This window comes from Haliaeetus albicilla, chromosome 7, assembly GCF_947461875.1.
Source record: "Haliaeetus albicilla chromosome 7, bHalAlb1.1, whole genome shotgun sequence".
NCBI classification, from domain to species: Eukaryota; Metazoa; Chordata; class Aves; order Accipitriformes; family Accipitridae; genus Haliaeetus; species Haliaeetus albicilla.
In genome coordinates, this window is record NC_091489.1 from 7,558,812 (window position 1) to 7,574,900 (window position 16,089).

The window sequence follows — 16,089 nt, forward strand, 5'->3', positions numbered from 1 at the left end:
TAGCACTGTCCTCCATTTGCAGCATTTAATCTGGCCTTCGCCTTCATGTGGTATAAACCGCTCAAAGCAACTCCACTTCCAGCTCACACGAAATATGTCATGGCACCATTCAGTTTTATTGTAGCCATTGCTTAAAGTAAATGAGCATCTCTGAAAACTAGTGTATGTATTAGCTCATGAGAGACACGATAATCAGGATTTTAAAAACGCTTTTATTAACAATCCAAAATATTTTTCTAAGAATTATTCTCACTTCTATTTGCGGCTATTTTCTATTCCTAATGTGGTGTTATGGAGCATTGTCCTTTCTCTCTTTTTCTTTGCACTACCTCACTAGACTAAATGACACCCTCAGTGCTATCACTGGGAGTGACGTGATATTGGTTTTCTTCTGTGCTACTTGCCTGGTGCTTTGCCTGCATCTTCTGTGCCGGCATCAGTAAAAAAGGCTGTAACGTTTCAGAGTTGCTAGCCTTTTAACGTAATGGTGACCGTCATTTAAAAATATGACCTCTGAGGGCAGTCTCTTTGGCTGTTGCTTACACTTCTGAAGTATAACAGCAGAGCAGCCTTTTCCTTCTGTGACAGGAAATTCAAAAATCTGCAGCTCTTTCTTTGAAATGGAGTGCTATTGCTTTCACACTCACGGACAAAATAAGAGACCAAAAGTGATGGAAGGTGGACTTTGTAGGTGAGAAGTTGAAGGGGAGGAGACTATTTATCTACAATACAGTAGTATGTGATTTAAACTTTACATTCAATTTTACATTTTGGTTACAAAAATAATAGTGGTAGTACTTTATGAATTCATACAGATGTGTGTAACAAGAGCTCTCAATCCTTTGGGCTAGAGACCCCTTTGCAGGTGACCAAAATTTCCAGTCTTGTCTGTTTACACAACCAAAACTGAAAAACAGAGTCTTTGGCAAATACAGGAAGTCATCCTCCAAATTAAACTGGAGGGTAAAAGGTACCAGTTTGTTACTAATATGAAATGCAGGTAGGCAGCGGTCACACCATAGCTGCCACTGCTATGTGCTCACGCATCGTCTGCCAGTAGCAATTCGGTTTCAACTTTGTTCTGAATTGCTATTGTATTCATTCAGCATCAACAAACATGTACATAATAGAGTAACTCCAATTATAGGTTTTCAGTTTTAAACTTTGTTTCTAGTGAGTGTTAGTATGAATCACACCTTACTTTTCTTTCTGGTGTTAGATGAAGCTGTTTTCAAGCTAACACATGATATATGAAGCTGCTATTAGAAGGTACCCAAATATGAGCCTGTATATTCAAATGTAAGTTACAGTGCTGTTACATTTATAGGCACATGCCATAATTTTTTACTTTAGGAGAAGTTAGAAACTGAGGAGGAAATTAAGTGCATGTCAAAACTATTCACTGTATTTGAGATACTGAGAACCTGATTTTTCAGAATTCTCAGCTTTAAGTGTCACTTTGTGTTTCAAAGCACATCTTTCACTGACTTCAATTGCAAGTGTGAGCGCTTAAAATTTCTGCAGACCAAACTGCAGTGCCTCAAATCGGGGATCAGTGAATTGAGAAATTAGAGCTCACTTAAGAAAGGAAGGTGTCACTGATTTGCCATTGTCACATAGAAGCATGTCAAAAAGGCACAAATGGGATCCAGTTCTCTGTGTATTTTTGTCTGAGCTGAGACCAGCCAGCCATCCCCTTCACTGTACTGCTCTGCTAAAATCGCTGAGTATTACCTGTTCTGCCAACTGAAGCGAGATTTCTCTGGAAGAAAACAAAAAGTGTCATCATGTAACTGAAGACCTTTATAGAGAGAGATTGCTGTGTGAAGTTAAGGTGGCAGCCCTCATTCTTGTATTTCCTAACTTTTGAATATATGGTTTATGGTCTTTGATGTATAGTTAAATAGATACCAGTGATACAGTTGAATCTGGATATAATTGTCATAGTATAAAATTAGTTTAGATGAATATAGCTATTATTGTACAGGAAAGGGAATGACCCAGACTGATATAACTGAAGTTCATTCCCGGGGATAAATCAAGGCATCAGTTTGACTGAAAACCATATCCTTTAAAAATAGCTTTATAAGTGCAAAGCCTATGTGTATTCACGCCTAGGACAGCAGAGCACGACAGCCTACAATTTCACTGGAACTTTAGGTTTAGAGTAAAAAAACAGGTACAGCAGAAAAAAAAAATTCTTTGCTGCAGTTGCAGGCCATTGCTCCTTGGCCTGTCCTCCTAGACTGCCCAGCTGTGCCGTTCCGCTCTCAGCAGGAGCCTCAGGGGATTGCGAGCACATCCTTGTCCTTGGACCCTCTTCTGTACCCTAAACAATCCAGTTACTGAACTCTTCTTCATCACCAGTCAGTCTTTTTAGGCGTTAAGTCGTTCTCATTCCTCCCCTTTGGTTTCTCTTGATCCGTATCTGCTTTGAAATGCAATGTGCTGAATTACACCCATGTCTTCAGGAGAAGCATTACCAGTCTGATTAGAGCACAAGGTTTACTCTATCAGATTTGCAGAACTAGAGATAAATTAATTAGTTTGTAATTTCCCAATTTTCTCTCTCCCCCTTTGTTAAAGATAGGCGCTGCATTTGACCTTCTTTCAATGTTCAGTGCTTTTGCTGTCCTCCAGAAGCTCCCAAAAGTAACTGTTAATAGCTTTGAGATTGCTTCAGTCAGCTCTTTAAGTATCCTAAAACGAAGTTCATCGGAATTGTTTATGTCAAAGAAGACTAGTTAGAAAATAGCACTGTTCAGACCACTTGAAAGAACCCTCAGTACATTAAAATTTAAGGTTCCACATTTTTTTGATTCCCTGAGCAAAAATCCATATTAACAGTTCAAAGCTGTGAATTAATTTTAAGTGCAACCAGAGTACATACTCTGGGAGTTGTTATAAAGTTAGCTATACTTACTTCAAAAAGGCAAGCAGTTGAGTTTTCTGGTTAAAGTCTTGTTTAGAACAAGCAGATGCTTCCCTTAAATTATTGCAGCCAAATTCTTCTCCTTGAGTTGTCTCGGTGGTTTCAGTGGCATCCCTTGTGGAGCAAGGTACTGTTCAGTCACACTGAAACCCATGGAGTTACTTACATGGTGAGGCATGTTTCTGTTTAAGAACTGCAGGATCAAGCTATTAAATATGGTAAATATACCAAAATGGAAAAATGAGAACTTATTATGAACTAGTATATGATGGGTATGTTATTTCTTATGCTGTGGTTTAAGGGTGTGAGTGACTTAAAAGTAACTCTGCCTGCTGGAAATGCACAGGTTCTTTTTATCTTTGCCTTTTCTATCTCCAGGTACCTTGATATAGTTCTGTCGTAGGGCCTTTGATTAACAAGGAGTGGTTTACGTTGTCGTTGTGGTTTAAGCCCAGCTGGCAACAAAGCACCAGGCAGCTGCTCGCTCACTCCTCACCCCTGGTGTGATGGGGAGGAAAAAATACAAAGAAACGCTCATAGATTGAGACAAGGACAGGGAGGGATCACTCACCACTTATGGTCACGGGCAAAAACCAGACTCAACTTGGGGAAAAAACAAAATCAATTTAACTTACAACCAATCAAATCAAAACAAGAATAATGGGAAGTAGAACCAAACCTTAGAACACCTTCCCCCCCACCCCTCCCTCCTTCCCTTCTTATGAAGTTTCAGGTTTTCTTCCAACCTGAAAATTTGGCTACAATTTCTGAAATACATAAAGTGTGGGTTGAATTTTCTGTAAAACTGAGCTGACTTGGAAAGAAACTTAAATCGTCCAAAAAAACCCCAGCATTCTGGCTTTAATTTGGCAGAACTTCACATTGATTTGGCTGTGCTGGAGTTCAAAGTGAAGCCTAAAAGACATGTCCAAATACTAAAAATAGAGAGAGAGAAATGGGAGAGAATTGCTTTGACCTTGATTTAAGACAAGATATAAAATAAAGTCAACAACTGATTACAAAGGCTTTTTATCCCTGTGCTAGAGTTGCAGCAAAAGACTACTACGGAGTTTGCAGTCCTAGCTCTACTATGAGCTTCTCCTGTAACTTGGAGTAGCATTCCCCTGCTACTAACTTAGCTGCCCAGCCTCTAACATGGAGATTTTCAGCCTTTATTTTCTCAAGGCATACTTCTAAACTGAGATCAGTGAAAGCAGTTTGAATGTTTGTGGGATGATCCTGAGGCTAAAATGTTGTTATCGTTTTGAAATAAAGAACAGGTTGACAATGACAGTATCCTGTAAACAAACTCAAACCTTAAACTGAACAAATAAAATGGAAAAATCTTGTAGTGAAGGTTGTCACTCAGTGGGATTATAGCCTAGTTTAACATTTACAAGCAGTCTACTTCTTACATTTTTATAATTTCAAAACATTGATTTAGAGGAAAGATTTTTCTCAAGCCTGGATCACATTAACAACTTCTCGTTCTTTTTTGCCTTCCACAAAATAATACTAGCCTATTTCAGATTAGCTGATCCTGCAAACCGTAGCTAAAGTAATTGTGATTGTCACAATAGAATTTCTATGGACAGTGTGGGATAAAAAGGAACTGTAAAGCAATAAACAGAGAAGACAGAAAGTATTATCAGATAATAAATTTGCTTCTACAGTAAAAGGAAAACTATTTGTCTTGTGTTCTAATTTGGATGCTCAGAAGCAGGTACATTGTTGTTTACTACTTAATGTCACTCTAAGCTAACTCAGAGCAACAGTTACCTTTCTTCTCACTGTTAGCATATTATTGTCTTTTTACATCAAATGTGATTTTCAGTTCATAACCACAGCGTTATAGGTGTTGGCAGATGGCAAATGTGGAAGCACCCAGCTGTCCAAAGGGTGCTGCCAGGGGCCACAGGGGAAGCTGCAGGCAGCTGGGGGCACTGTATAAAGGGGATTAGGGAACATGAGACCGAGGAGGGAACAGTAGATCAAGTTCTAGGGAATATAGGATACACATCCATAGGAAACCAGGACCTGTTCATTTTGCTGCTCATGCAAACACTCAGCATGAGAAAGTCTGTTGTATGCTTCTGGCTCACTTAACCTAAAACAGTATTATCAGTCTGACGGCTGCATTGGTATTCCTTCCATCTCTTTAGTGAGGGTAAGGTATGAACTCTCTAATGAGGGCACAGGTATGAAGAACATATATTGTATACGTAGAAAAGCAGCATGGATTTTCAATGGGAAATCTATGAAATACAAAATCGATGTTTCTGGGGAAAATCCCCCAACCTTTGAATTGCATTGGTATTCACAGGGGCTTCGTGGGTGTGGGGCAAAATTTGGGGTGATTTCTGTGAGCTGTATTCCCCCTTGCCATTTTTCCAGATCCAGGTCTGTGGAGTTCTTACATTCACGCTCACTTCCACACTGGCAGGTGTTTTAGTCTGTTCTCTTCTGAAGCACAAGCCTCTTGTTTAGGGATTGCAGTCACAAAAATACATTTAAACATGCCTGTTATAGGCTAGTACTTAAAAATTATGCCTCTTCAAGAAATCTGGGGAGAAAGAATGGAGGTAAAGATGCTTTTATCTAGAAGAAAAAGCTTTAATTATTGAACACATAGTAGTGACTCAGCTGCTGGCCTTTGTTTGATGAATTACACAATAACAGTCTGTTCTAAACACACAAATGAATGACAGATCATCTCTTGTCAATTATGTTTCAGTACAGAGAGAGCCGTTCACAAAAGTATAGCCCAGTGTGTTTATTTCACTTCTGTCTTATTTTCTTCCTGAATAATTGAAGTGACTCTCCAAGAGAAGGGGAATATAAAAATAGCTGACACCTCACTAGACCATTTTGAAAAGAGAAACATACTAAATCTAACTAGAACTGCAGAAACAACACCCTCATTACTGTGTCGGCATTTATAGGCAGAAAAGTTACAAAAAAATCATTATTTTTCAGTTTCAATGTTCCTCCTTGTTTCCATCAAAACTAGCAATGCTTTTTGTGAACTACAGTCATTTTTCTCACAGAAATGTTGGAGTGCCTTTGTGAAAATAAAATATGTTGGCAGGTGGCAGACATGAGAACACTTGAACTTGGCTTCCAGGCTGAATTTTCATTTATGCTTCCGGACAGAATAAATTAGCAGGGGCTGAGATCCATGCAGTTAGGCTGTGACTGGTCATTGTGCTCTACAATCACTTTTATTACTTACAGCATGAACGTATCTACCTTTGGAGCTAATTTTAGGTCCAGTGAGTCCAAGTCCTGATTATTTGTGTGCTTGCCTTTATTATTATGAGAAGAGCAGAAAACCTGTAGCTCCTTCTCCTGCTGGAAGCAGATACTCTGCAGTTGTTGGCTTTGAACACCCTGTTTTTTCTGAGCTCAGTTTGCATGCCCACCTGAGCGTGCTATGGAGTAAGGAGGAGGCTCCCCGTACAACTGCCGCAGGCCATGTGTGCTTCAGACGTGAGATTAGACAGACCTCTGAGGATCATTTTTCTTTCTGGAGGCATAGAATCCACTGAGGATTTGTTTACACATGTATTTGAGTCTTGCATATCTACTTAACTGTCTTAAATGTGTTTTATTCTTGTTCGTTAATTGTACTCTGTGCCTGCCTAATGTATAATGTTTGCTTTTTTGCTTTACAGCATTCTTCTTGATGAAGAGGGCCACATTAAGATAACAGGTATGTGAGGAATGGAAAACTTAATGTCTACGAGCTGATTTTTTTTCTGCAGTATGTTCCATGCATCTTGGTCTTTACTGGGAAAGAGTTTGCTTACAAAAACTCAGAAGCCAGCAGAGTATGAGTGTTGGGCTTCTCTTCTCTGGCAATTCGTCAAGCACCCGTGCTGCACAGCACGTGGAGAACATAGCATTTTCGTGGTAAAATTGTACTCTTGACTGATGTGAAGCATGCAGGCTTGACTGCCTGCCACCGTGGATGGAAGGATGCTTCCAATATGACTTCTTACTCCAGATTAAAACCTCTGAATTGTAACTGTGCAGAGGACACCTGGAAAGACGTGCCTTTGCCACCCTGGAGGTGCTGTCTGGCCATCCTTTCTGCTGGTGTCTATCTAGGATTATTCTTCCTAATGCTTTGGTTACCTGACCAAGAATCCTTACCAGCATTGTCTTCACCAAACCTGAACTGTGTACTTCTGTTTCTTTAAACTCTCTCTTCTGCTTTGGTTCAGAACCTCTTTCTGAACAGAGAAAATGGGACACCTACTTTCAGGACATATTAACAAGTGCCAACCAGGCACTCCACGTAGGCAGGGCTTCAGCATGCACGTGCCTGTGGCCTTTCTGCACACAGTCAGATGGTTGGTGTGATTTGGTTGAACAGTTTAAGTGAGCAAAAGTGTAAATAATCATTTTTAAAGACCTAACGAGTCTTTTTTGTTCCAATTTCTTTAGATTTTGGTCTGAGTAAAGAAGCCATCGACCATGACAAGAGAGCGTATTCATTCTGTGGGACAATAGAGTATATGGCCCCAGAGGTGGTCAACCGGCGAGGACACACACAGAGTGCCGACTGGTGGTCTTTTGGCGTACTCATGGTAATGGAAAAGTTGTGTTTGTTGGAGCGGTGGCTGTAGGAGTGATCAGATCCCTCAGATAAAAAGTACTACTTTCAGCAATTAAGGGTTAATAGAAAAGTAGATGTGTGATGATTGCTTGATTGTTTTCACTGCATCAGCGATAAAGAACCAGCTGCTCCTGGGGGTATAGGAGGTAGCATTTTGCCCTAGATTCTCTCTCTTCCTTCTCCCAGTCCTTTGCTGTCTCAGTTGGTTACCATGAGCCACTAGTTTTTCCGCTGCACAGAAACAGGGCAGGGCAAGCTCAGAAGAGCACAAGCATTTCAGAAGAAACATCTTCCTAGTTACTAACATGGTTCCTGTTAGGAAACAATTTCCCAAGCAGCAATTTTCAGATGTTAGGGACATCGTCTTAGAGAAATTCAGAAATTTACTCCTTTTTTTTTAATAGATTAAAAAGGACATATTTTAGAGGGCACTCTGGATGTTTCACAGGACCTCAGTATTTCTTTTGCCATTCATCTGTCGTCTTCACGTTGGCATTGCTGATTCTTGTTCCACTAATGAGATTCAGGTAGTTTTTGGACTGGTGGTGGATCTCCTGTAGTCTTATTAGCTGGTAGGAGACTGTAACTCAAAAATCTCTCTTTTCTCCTGCTGGGAAAAGAAAACAAATACATAGGGGCACCATGTCATCCTCCTTTCTTCTTCTGTTCCTTTTTGCTGTGTCTTGATTATGACTAGTTTAGGATGTTTGCTTTGTCCTCAGTGCATGCTGTTTTTAAAATGATGTATGTGAAACAGGTTTAAAATGACTGCTCTTCACAGGGGGGAAATCACCAGAAACAGACACAAACGTATCAATTGGCACAGAGGAATAGCTAGGAAGTAATCTTTTTCTTACATGTCTTTACATCGGATTAACTATACAAAAGTTGCAATTTTTCCCCACTGTTGCTTAACCTTTAAGAGTCCTGCAAGCTGTTCTGGAGGTAGTTTAAATTGAATCAGTATGAGAAACTGTGCTAATTCATTTTTTATACATGCACATCAATGAAAAGTTATTTAAAATGCAACATGAATTTACCAAAAATCAGTCATGCTAGATTAATTTGGTATTTTACTTGATGAGATAACCATCTTTTTCTAAACAAAGTAAGTGGATCTCATGTGCCTCCATTATAATAAATTATTTGGTACAGTGTTGCAGGGAAAATTCATTAATTGAAGATGCTTATTAGTCCAATAATGGTCCAAAGATGGTATAGTACCTATACCATCCATGAGTACGTCACAGGGAAGAACACCACAGAGAGAAAGGAGCTGTTCAGCCAGAGTACCGTTGCCCCAAGAGCCGGTAGGAATAAACTCATCGTGAAATGTTGTTAGTCTGGAAAGTAGAAGAAAGCTCCCGACTGCTTCAGAAGTGACGCCCTGGAAAACACTTTCCAAGAAGAGCTCTGTGAGAGATATCTGACTACAGTGGAGCTGCTTGGCTTATGAGAAGTACCCGATAACATTCTTCTGAGCGCTGCAGTGTTTAACACAGGGATGCAGTGTCGGGAAAGTTTTTCAGAGAGGCATTGAACCCTCCTCAAGCCAGCCATCTAAAATTAGGTGTTTGGGTGCTAACCTGCTCCCTCCTGCATCCATCTAGCCTCTTCAGTCTGTGATGGCATTGTTGCTGAGGAGGACAAAGAGAAGATCAAGGAGCAGTTGTTTTGTGACACTGTGATTTTTGAAAAGCTATGTGAATGCTATAGGTTTTTTGAAGCCGTTATTCCCAGTGCCGTGTTATCAAGCATAGTGCTGTCCCGTGAGCCCAGACACCATGCATTTATTACTCTCGCAGGGATATGTCCAGATAACGAAGGTGATGCTGCTCTCTCCTGAAGTGTCTACCCAAGGTCTCAGTGGTCGACCCAAGGTCTCAGTGCCCAGCCACCAATGGGCAGCGCAACACAGTGCAGCGCTGCAGCTGTGGCTCACGCTGCACCTCACCGTGGTTATCGTATTTCCCCTGCAGAATTAGGGCAGAAGCACAAATTAACGTAGCAGTGTGCTCTTCTAATACAGCTCCATTTCCTGTGGTATGGAAGCTATTTTAGGTAGCTGTATGTTACACTACGTACCACAATCCACGGAGTAGGTTTAAATTTTGTTTACCCTAAGTAGAAAACTGCCGCCACCAAAGGAAGTAAGGATAGGATGCAATGTGAAAACTAGTGAAAATTTGGGGTGGGGAGGGCCTGCATCACTGACCCAGCTGGTTGACAGCAGTTAATCTAAGCAAATATTGTAATTTATTACCTGAATTTAAAAGGAGTGGAACATCCTTATCTCCTATGGCCACAAATGCATTTGTGGATGCTCAGCACTTCTGAATCATATATGTTTATTCAGGAACATCAATAGGTTATGTCTCATATAATAAATATATCCCAACCCTTTAAATTTTTTTATTATATATTTACTTTTGGAGGATAGCTGTGCCTTCTCGCTATCTGTCTCCAGTTAAATGATGGTGTATTTGGTATATAGATTGCTTTTCTTTCACCTGCTAATGAACTTGGTTCCTTCCCCCCTGTTTTTTTGCTAGGCTTTCTTTCCCCCCCCCCCCCCCCCATCTCTCTTTTCATCCCCTCCCCCAGGGAATCAATGTATTAGAATTAGAAAAGATAAGAATCCATATAAAAGGAGATGAGTTAAAGAGAGTAAAATCTTTTTAACTGTAAGCTTATGCTTTAAGCCTTTGAGTGGTACCAGACATCTTAGAGAAAAATAGCTCTTATCTGTTCAATCTTTTTTTCCTTTTTAACAATTAACTGGTTGGAGTAGAAAAAGGGTATTTCCATACACTGAAAGTGCAGGAGAATTTTCTGATGCTGTCTTTCACTCTGCTCATTTCTCCTTGTTTTCCTTGCTCTGTCACTTGTATGTTCTATTACGGAAGCTGTTTTTCTGCCAGTGTGAAAAACTGAAGAGAATTAATGGTATCCAATTGATTTATTAGCATTTCTCTCTAAGTAATTTGCAGTATGTTGTGAAGTATACAAAGAAAATATACCAGTTGGTGGAATATGCATAGATTGAAAGGAAGTGAATGTGATAGTCTAATTTTCATACCTAAAATTTTGATCAAAAGAGGGAACATATTAGGCAGATAGTGATAAAATGGCCTGTAACCTAGCCATCAGAAGAGCAGCCAAACAATATCTTGTCTGTTCTGTTCTGTGAAGAGGGATTAATGCTACAGTGTGAAGAGTCAGGCTGTGCTATCAGCTCCTTGCCAACCTGCATTGACCGACGCACAGGCTGGAATCAAACTGAATGATCCTTGAAGGCAACCTTAAATGTGGCATGTTGTGATTACTAATATCAAAACAAACTTACCTGAAAAAAAACTAAATTCTGGTCTTGACTTATTAATTAATTATGTTAGTAATTATTTTAATTAATTATTATTCAGTGGGAGTTTTACTATCCACAACAGTAAAATTTCATTTACCACCAGCTAAGTCTTTGACACAGGCCACAGAACTAAAACTGTTATCTGCTCTGTTCATTTGCTGCTCAGTTTGTTTGAATTGTTTTATGGTAGCTTAGCATGTGTCAACAGGTATAGTTATACACATCTTGAAATTCACCCTTTCCAAGCATTCCAGAGGACAATACCTGCGTTTCATTTAGTCCTAATTGGGACCCGATTAAAATTTTGTGCTGGTGAGTTTATGTGGTTTATCATGACTGGACAGATTTCATTTTCTGCCTTCCTGCATCTTACTCATTGCATTGGAGATTTTGGATAGGACATATTCTACGAAAGCTTTGCATCAAGAGATCTGTATGAACAAGCGATTGACTTAAATGGTTAAAAAGTTGGGTATATGACTAATACCTTTTCAGCTGTGCTGCAAGAGCCTCAATGCCCACACTGCCATCTCTGAAGCCCAGATAAACCGGTCTGCACGATATAAAATGCACAATCCTCTCTGAAGGGCTCTCAAAGCAGTGGGTTAGTAGTTCATGGTACCAGCTGATTTACAAGGCCACAGACCTCACGGAAGTTGTATCTGTTTCAGTTCAGCAAAAAAACACTGTACACCTTTGAGAGTCATGTGAGCAGAGAGGGGAACATAACTAGAGAAAGAAGGGGTGTGATGACTCAGTAGGTAGTCCCAAATAGAAAGAAATGTGTTTATATTTGTCAGCAACGTAGTGAATGTGTAAGGAGTGAAGTCTTCATGAGAGAAGAAAATATCCCTTTGGTATCCAGACAGTGTAGACAGCTCTGTAGTAATTTTGTAGTAACTGTACAGTGGCATTGGAAAAATCAATACGAGACATCAAAGCAATACAATCTTCTTTTACAAAATCCCATCGTAACACTTGTTTTATTCCCAGTGCAAGAGATGGTCTTCATGAACAGTATTCTGAATGTTTATGCTAGCTGCTATGTGAAGGTGTTCAAACCCTTTGCAAACACTAATTCATTATGCTTCACGCCTGGCTAATAATGAAAAATACTTAATGCATTTTACAAATGATAAAACTGCGTCGCTGACCAGCTCCCAGTTACCCGAAAATGACTGGAAGTGTTGAGAGGCGAACCTGGCCGTTCTGACAAGAGTGTCTCTCTCTGCTTTTCAAACCTGAGTGGTACCAAGGTTCTTTGTAACCCTGAATTTTATCCTAGAGTCACACTACTTTAGCAGACTTGGGCTATAATAATTTGCACAATCTGCTCTCCTTCCATCTGCTGGGAAGATTCATCTGGCAATTATCCCAGGCTATGGATTTTTCCTCGTTCATTATCTTCCTCAGTGACCTACCAGGGTCGCTTCTTAAATCCATTCCCTCAGGCAATGGGGCCCTCTTTCCCAAGGCCTTCCCACATGTATATCTTCTGGGGTCTCCAGTGCTGGTGGTTCGCCTGCTGAAATGGGCAATTGCCCTGAAAACTAGAGAAAGGAAGCACTGCAGAGTACGTTCTCTTAATAGGCAGCTGAACTGGAACAGGGAATATTTGCCTTTCGTGCTGAATATTGGTACAGGAAAGGTTGGAGGGAGGCACAGGCTTCTGAAGTGCTGGCTAACAGAAGGTGGCCCTCCAGAATACCCAGGAAGCAAATCATTGGGAGGCAAGGAGCAAACAGATGGTTTCTACAGATGGGGAGGTGTGGAGAGTGAAAACTGAGTCTCCCGGCAAAACTATAGGGTCTGCTTTAATAGCCAAAAATACTACAGAGTTTCTTCATACCTAGGCTCAGCTCCTTGTCAACTTGTAGTGACCCATACAACTCTGTATTTATGTGCAAGGGTGTTAGCAGCAAGTTCTCACTTCTGTTTGCATGTTTACATTTAGCAAGATTTTTTTTTTTTTTAAATAAGCAGGAAAACAAGTTGTTGTGCAGTAAAGCAGTAGCTTTAACTGATGAGATGAACTATTTCAATTTGTATTTTTTTTTCAGTCTTGTTATTTCATTTTTAACCTGCAACAGATTTAATCATGACTGCACTTGAGAAACCAGTGCTTTCTTCCAGCTGCTGCTTGTTGAGTTCATTGAAGTAAAAAGACATTTAACTCGTGTAGCTGCCTTTCACTTTAAATACTGATGTATTTAAGTGCATTTCTTCTGAATCTGAATTAATGTCAACATTAGACCTACATAACTGGGAGACATGTGGTAACAAAGCGCTAGCCGTTAGAGCAGTGCAGTAAATGTTGCCTGCAGCCTCCAGGATGGTCATTTCCCCTGCTCCCTCCTGCAACTTAAATTGCTTTTTTCCTTCCTTCCTTCCCTCTTGGACACTGCATCTGAATTTCTTTTATCTGTATCATCTGCATCAGCTGTGTCAAGCCCATTTCTGCCAAAATAAACGAGCTGTAGCAGTCATTGTTAGTGCTGTTAAATTAAATTTATTACAACAAAGTAATGTGGGCAAATGTAAGTGAACATTAGGTACTTGCCCTGAACATAAACTCTTTAGAAATCATGAGGAGGGTTTGGTACAATACGTACCACTTCTGCTGCTGATCTGGGAAGCAATGTTCTCTGCCCCTCATCCCCAGTATATCTGAACACTTTTATCAGGACTAAGGCTCTAATAGGTCAGCATTACTTTGCAAATGGTGCTTCAGTTCCAGTGTCATTTAGGCAGTCTTAAAAATTCTTCCCCATCGTGTTTGTCTCTAGAGGATGAGCTGCTTTCCTCCAGCTCTACAGAGCAGTTCTTAACTCTCCTGGACCAAGCAGGAGTTAACACATTTGTGTTGTCCAAATCTTGTTTCTATCTGTCAGTCATACACACTTTAAAAAAAGTGTTTTTTCCTTGTTTCTGCTGTATGTTTTATTGCCTCGAGGTAATTTGTTACTAATGCAGATTAATCCTGCAATTAATTATTGTCAAATTAGTTACCTGGCTTCTAAACCTCTCCTCTGCCCCCCTCCAAAACTCGCGTAACAGTTTCACGGTTACAGTTTTCTTATGTTTTCTTATATTTTCCTTATGGTATGGCTATATTTAATCTGGGAAAAGGGCAGAGTGAGGCTGTGAGGCAGTCTGACACCGGTTTTGGTAATGAAAGGATCCATTTTTGCACATATGTGCTTCCCGAGAGCAGTGAAGCTACTTGTGTGATAAGGCACAAAAACTACATAAGGGTTGCAGAATCTGTCCTGCCTTAACAGGTATTTAATTATAGCAACAAATATTAATTAGTAGGTACTTATTATAGTAGAAGAGATCCAAAGCCTGAGTCACAGACGGAAGCGAGTAACAGTTCTCCTTAGCCTTGATGGACATTGTCCTCCTTTGTGCCTGGCCTGAATTATGTTCTTGGTGTCTTTGTGTTTGGTGATGCATAACCTTCATCATCCCTTAGTCAGAGGAATCAGCTGCCACTCATACCCCACAGTGTTTTGTGGCAAGAGCTGTGTGAAAGACCTGGTAATGAATCCATATTAGGCAAGCTTCTTCAGCTGGGGTGTTTATTTTTTTGTTACAAATGTGAAATTCCTGTCAAATTTACTGAAAGCACTAATCTGTTTCAAAGGAACCATATCTGATTGATGTTTTCATGTGTGAGTTAGGCAAATAATTGATGATGATTGCTGAGTTTTGCTTTGAGATTTGGGTTCATTTAAATGTGACACTTGCAAAATTCATCACTGAATAGAGCCAGGGGAACCAAAGCGGGAGAGAAAAAAGCACACTCAGATGCCTTGAGAACATGGGGTTTGTGCGTGTTTCTCCTGCAAAGTATAGCAGTTGCGTCTCTAAGTGGTGCAAGCAGACAATCGAAAAGGTGGTTTGGCTCAAGCTAAAAAGATTGGGAGTGGCATGCTGAACCCATTTTCCTTGCACCACAGTCCGTGCCAGACACCTAAGAACAGCCACACCTATTCAGACTAAGGGTCCCTCCAGCCAAATATCTCATCTCCAGCATTGGCCATAAAACGGGTGCTGGAAGAAACAGTATATATGACACTTCTTCCCAAACACACCAAAACTTGACCCCAAATACCAGTGTAAACAGTTTGTAACAAGACTCTTGAACAAAACAGTCATGTCAGTCCTTCATGTTCTGCATAAACTGGACTTGCTGTGTCATCTTTTTGTGAAGTACAGCTTGTTGGACCATTTTTTTTCCCTCAAGTTTTCAGTTGTGTTGGAAATAGAGGGTGGGTATGGTGTCTATCAGCTCTGCAGACCATCTCAACGCTCATTTGATTTACCGTTTTGTTGTTACTCCACAGTTTGAGATGCTGACAGGATCGTTACCCTTCCAGGGAAAAGACAGAAAGGAGACGATGGCACTCATTCTCAAGTGAGTACTGAAACCGTTCCTCTAACTATGAGTTAACTGTACCCTCTGGCAGCCTATACATCCTAATTATATGAAGGGTAGAGAATAATAATGTCCATAATGCGTTTTTCAAAGCAACGTAAGACATGGATTTGGTAAGGCACGCACAGTGGATGCCTGCATGTGGCTGTAAAATTGCCTTCAGAATAAATAGCAGGAAGTGAATTACTGAAAGGGCCTTACAAAAGAAATGTATCTTACTTTCTGTAATATTGTTATCCACGCAAAAGTGGTAACAGTCAGATTTCTGCAGGACAGCTTATGTTTGTTGTTGACAAGTTTCAAATCTTTTCCTTTGCAGATTTCCCATTCTTTTGATATTAAGTGCAGACATAAGTATTTGAAGCTTATCTTTGCTCAATATTACATTTTTTTCTGTAGCAGTGAGTCGCCAAGGGAAAAGTTTTATTCCCTTTAATCAATATGTGGTTAAGTATAATTATTTTCATGAAGTTTTGTTTGTTTGTCTAAATTCCTCTTGATTCCCAAATTTATTCCAGCAAGCTCAAGAAGTGAAAAAATTTCTGCAGGAAAATTACCTTTGTAGGTTGCAAAAGGTGTCATGAGATTCCTTAGATCTGCTCTGCCTCTAGTGAAGCCAGTGGTAAAATCTTCTTTAACTTCAGCAAGATCAGGTCCTCACTCTGTATTGCATTATGCTTAGGTAGCCTTTGGTCACCAAATTCATGTGTCTGCCCTTCCTGACTACTGCA

The 16,089-nt window shown here is 40.1% G+C and overlaps 1 protein-coding gene across 4 annotated transcripts in view; it reads left to right on the forward strand.

The window, feature by feature from the left end:
- Positions 1 to 16,089, forward strand: part of RPS6KA2 (ribosomal protein S6 kinase A2) — a 308,863-nt gene that overhangs the window by 237,463 nt on the left and 55,311 nt on the right. For all 4 annotated transcript variants that reach the window (XM_069786870.1, XM_069786872.1, XM_069786871.1 and 1 more), the window contains 3 exons: positions 6,607 to 6,644; positions 7,382 to 7,524; positions 15,267 to 15,337. In XM_069786870.1, coding sequence (XP_069642971.1) covers positions 6,607 to 6,644; positions 7,382 to 7,524; positions 15,267 to 15,337 — 252 coding nt within the window. The remainder of the gene's footprint in view (positions 1 to 6,606; positions 6,645 to 7,381; positions 7,525 to 15,266; positions 15,338 to 16,089) is intronic.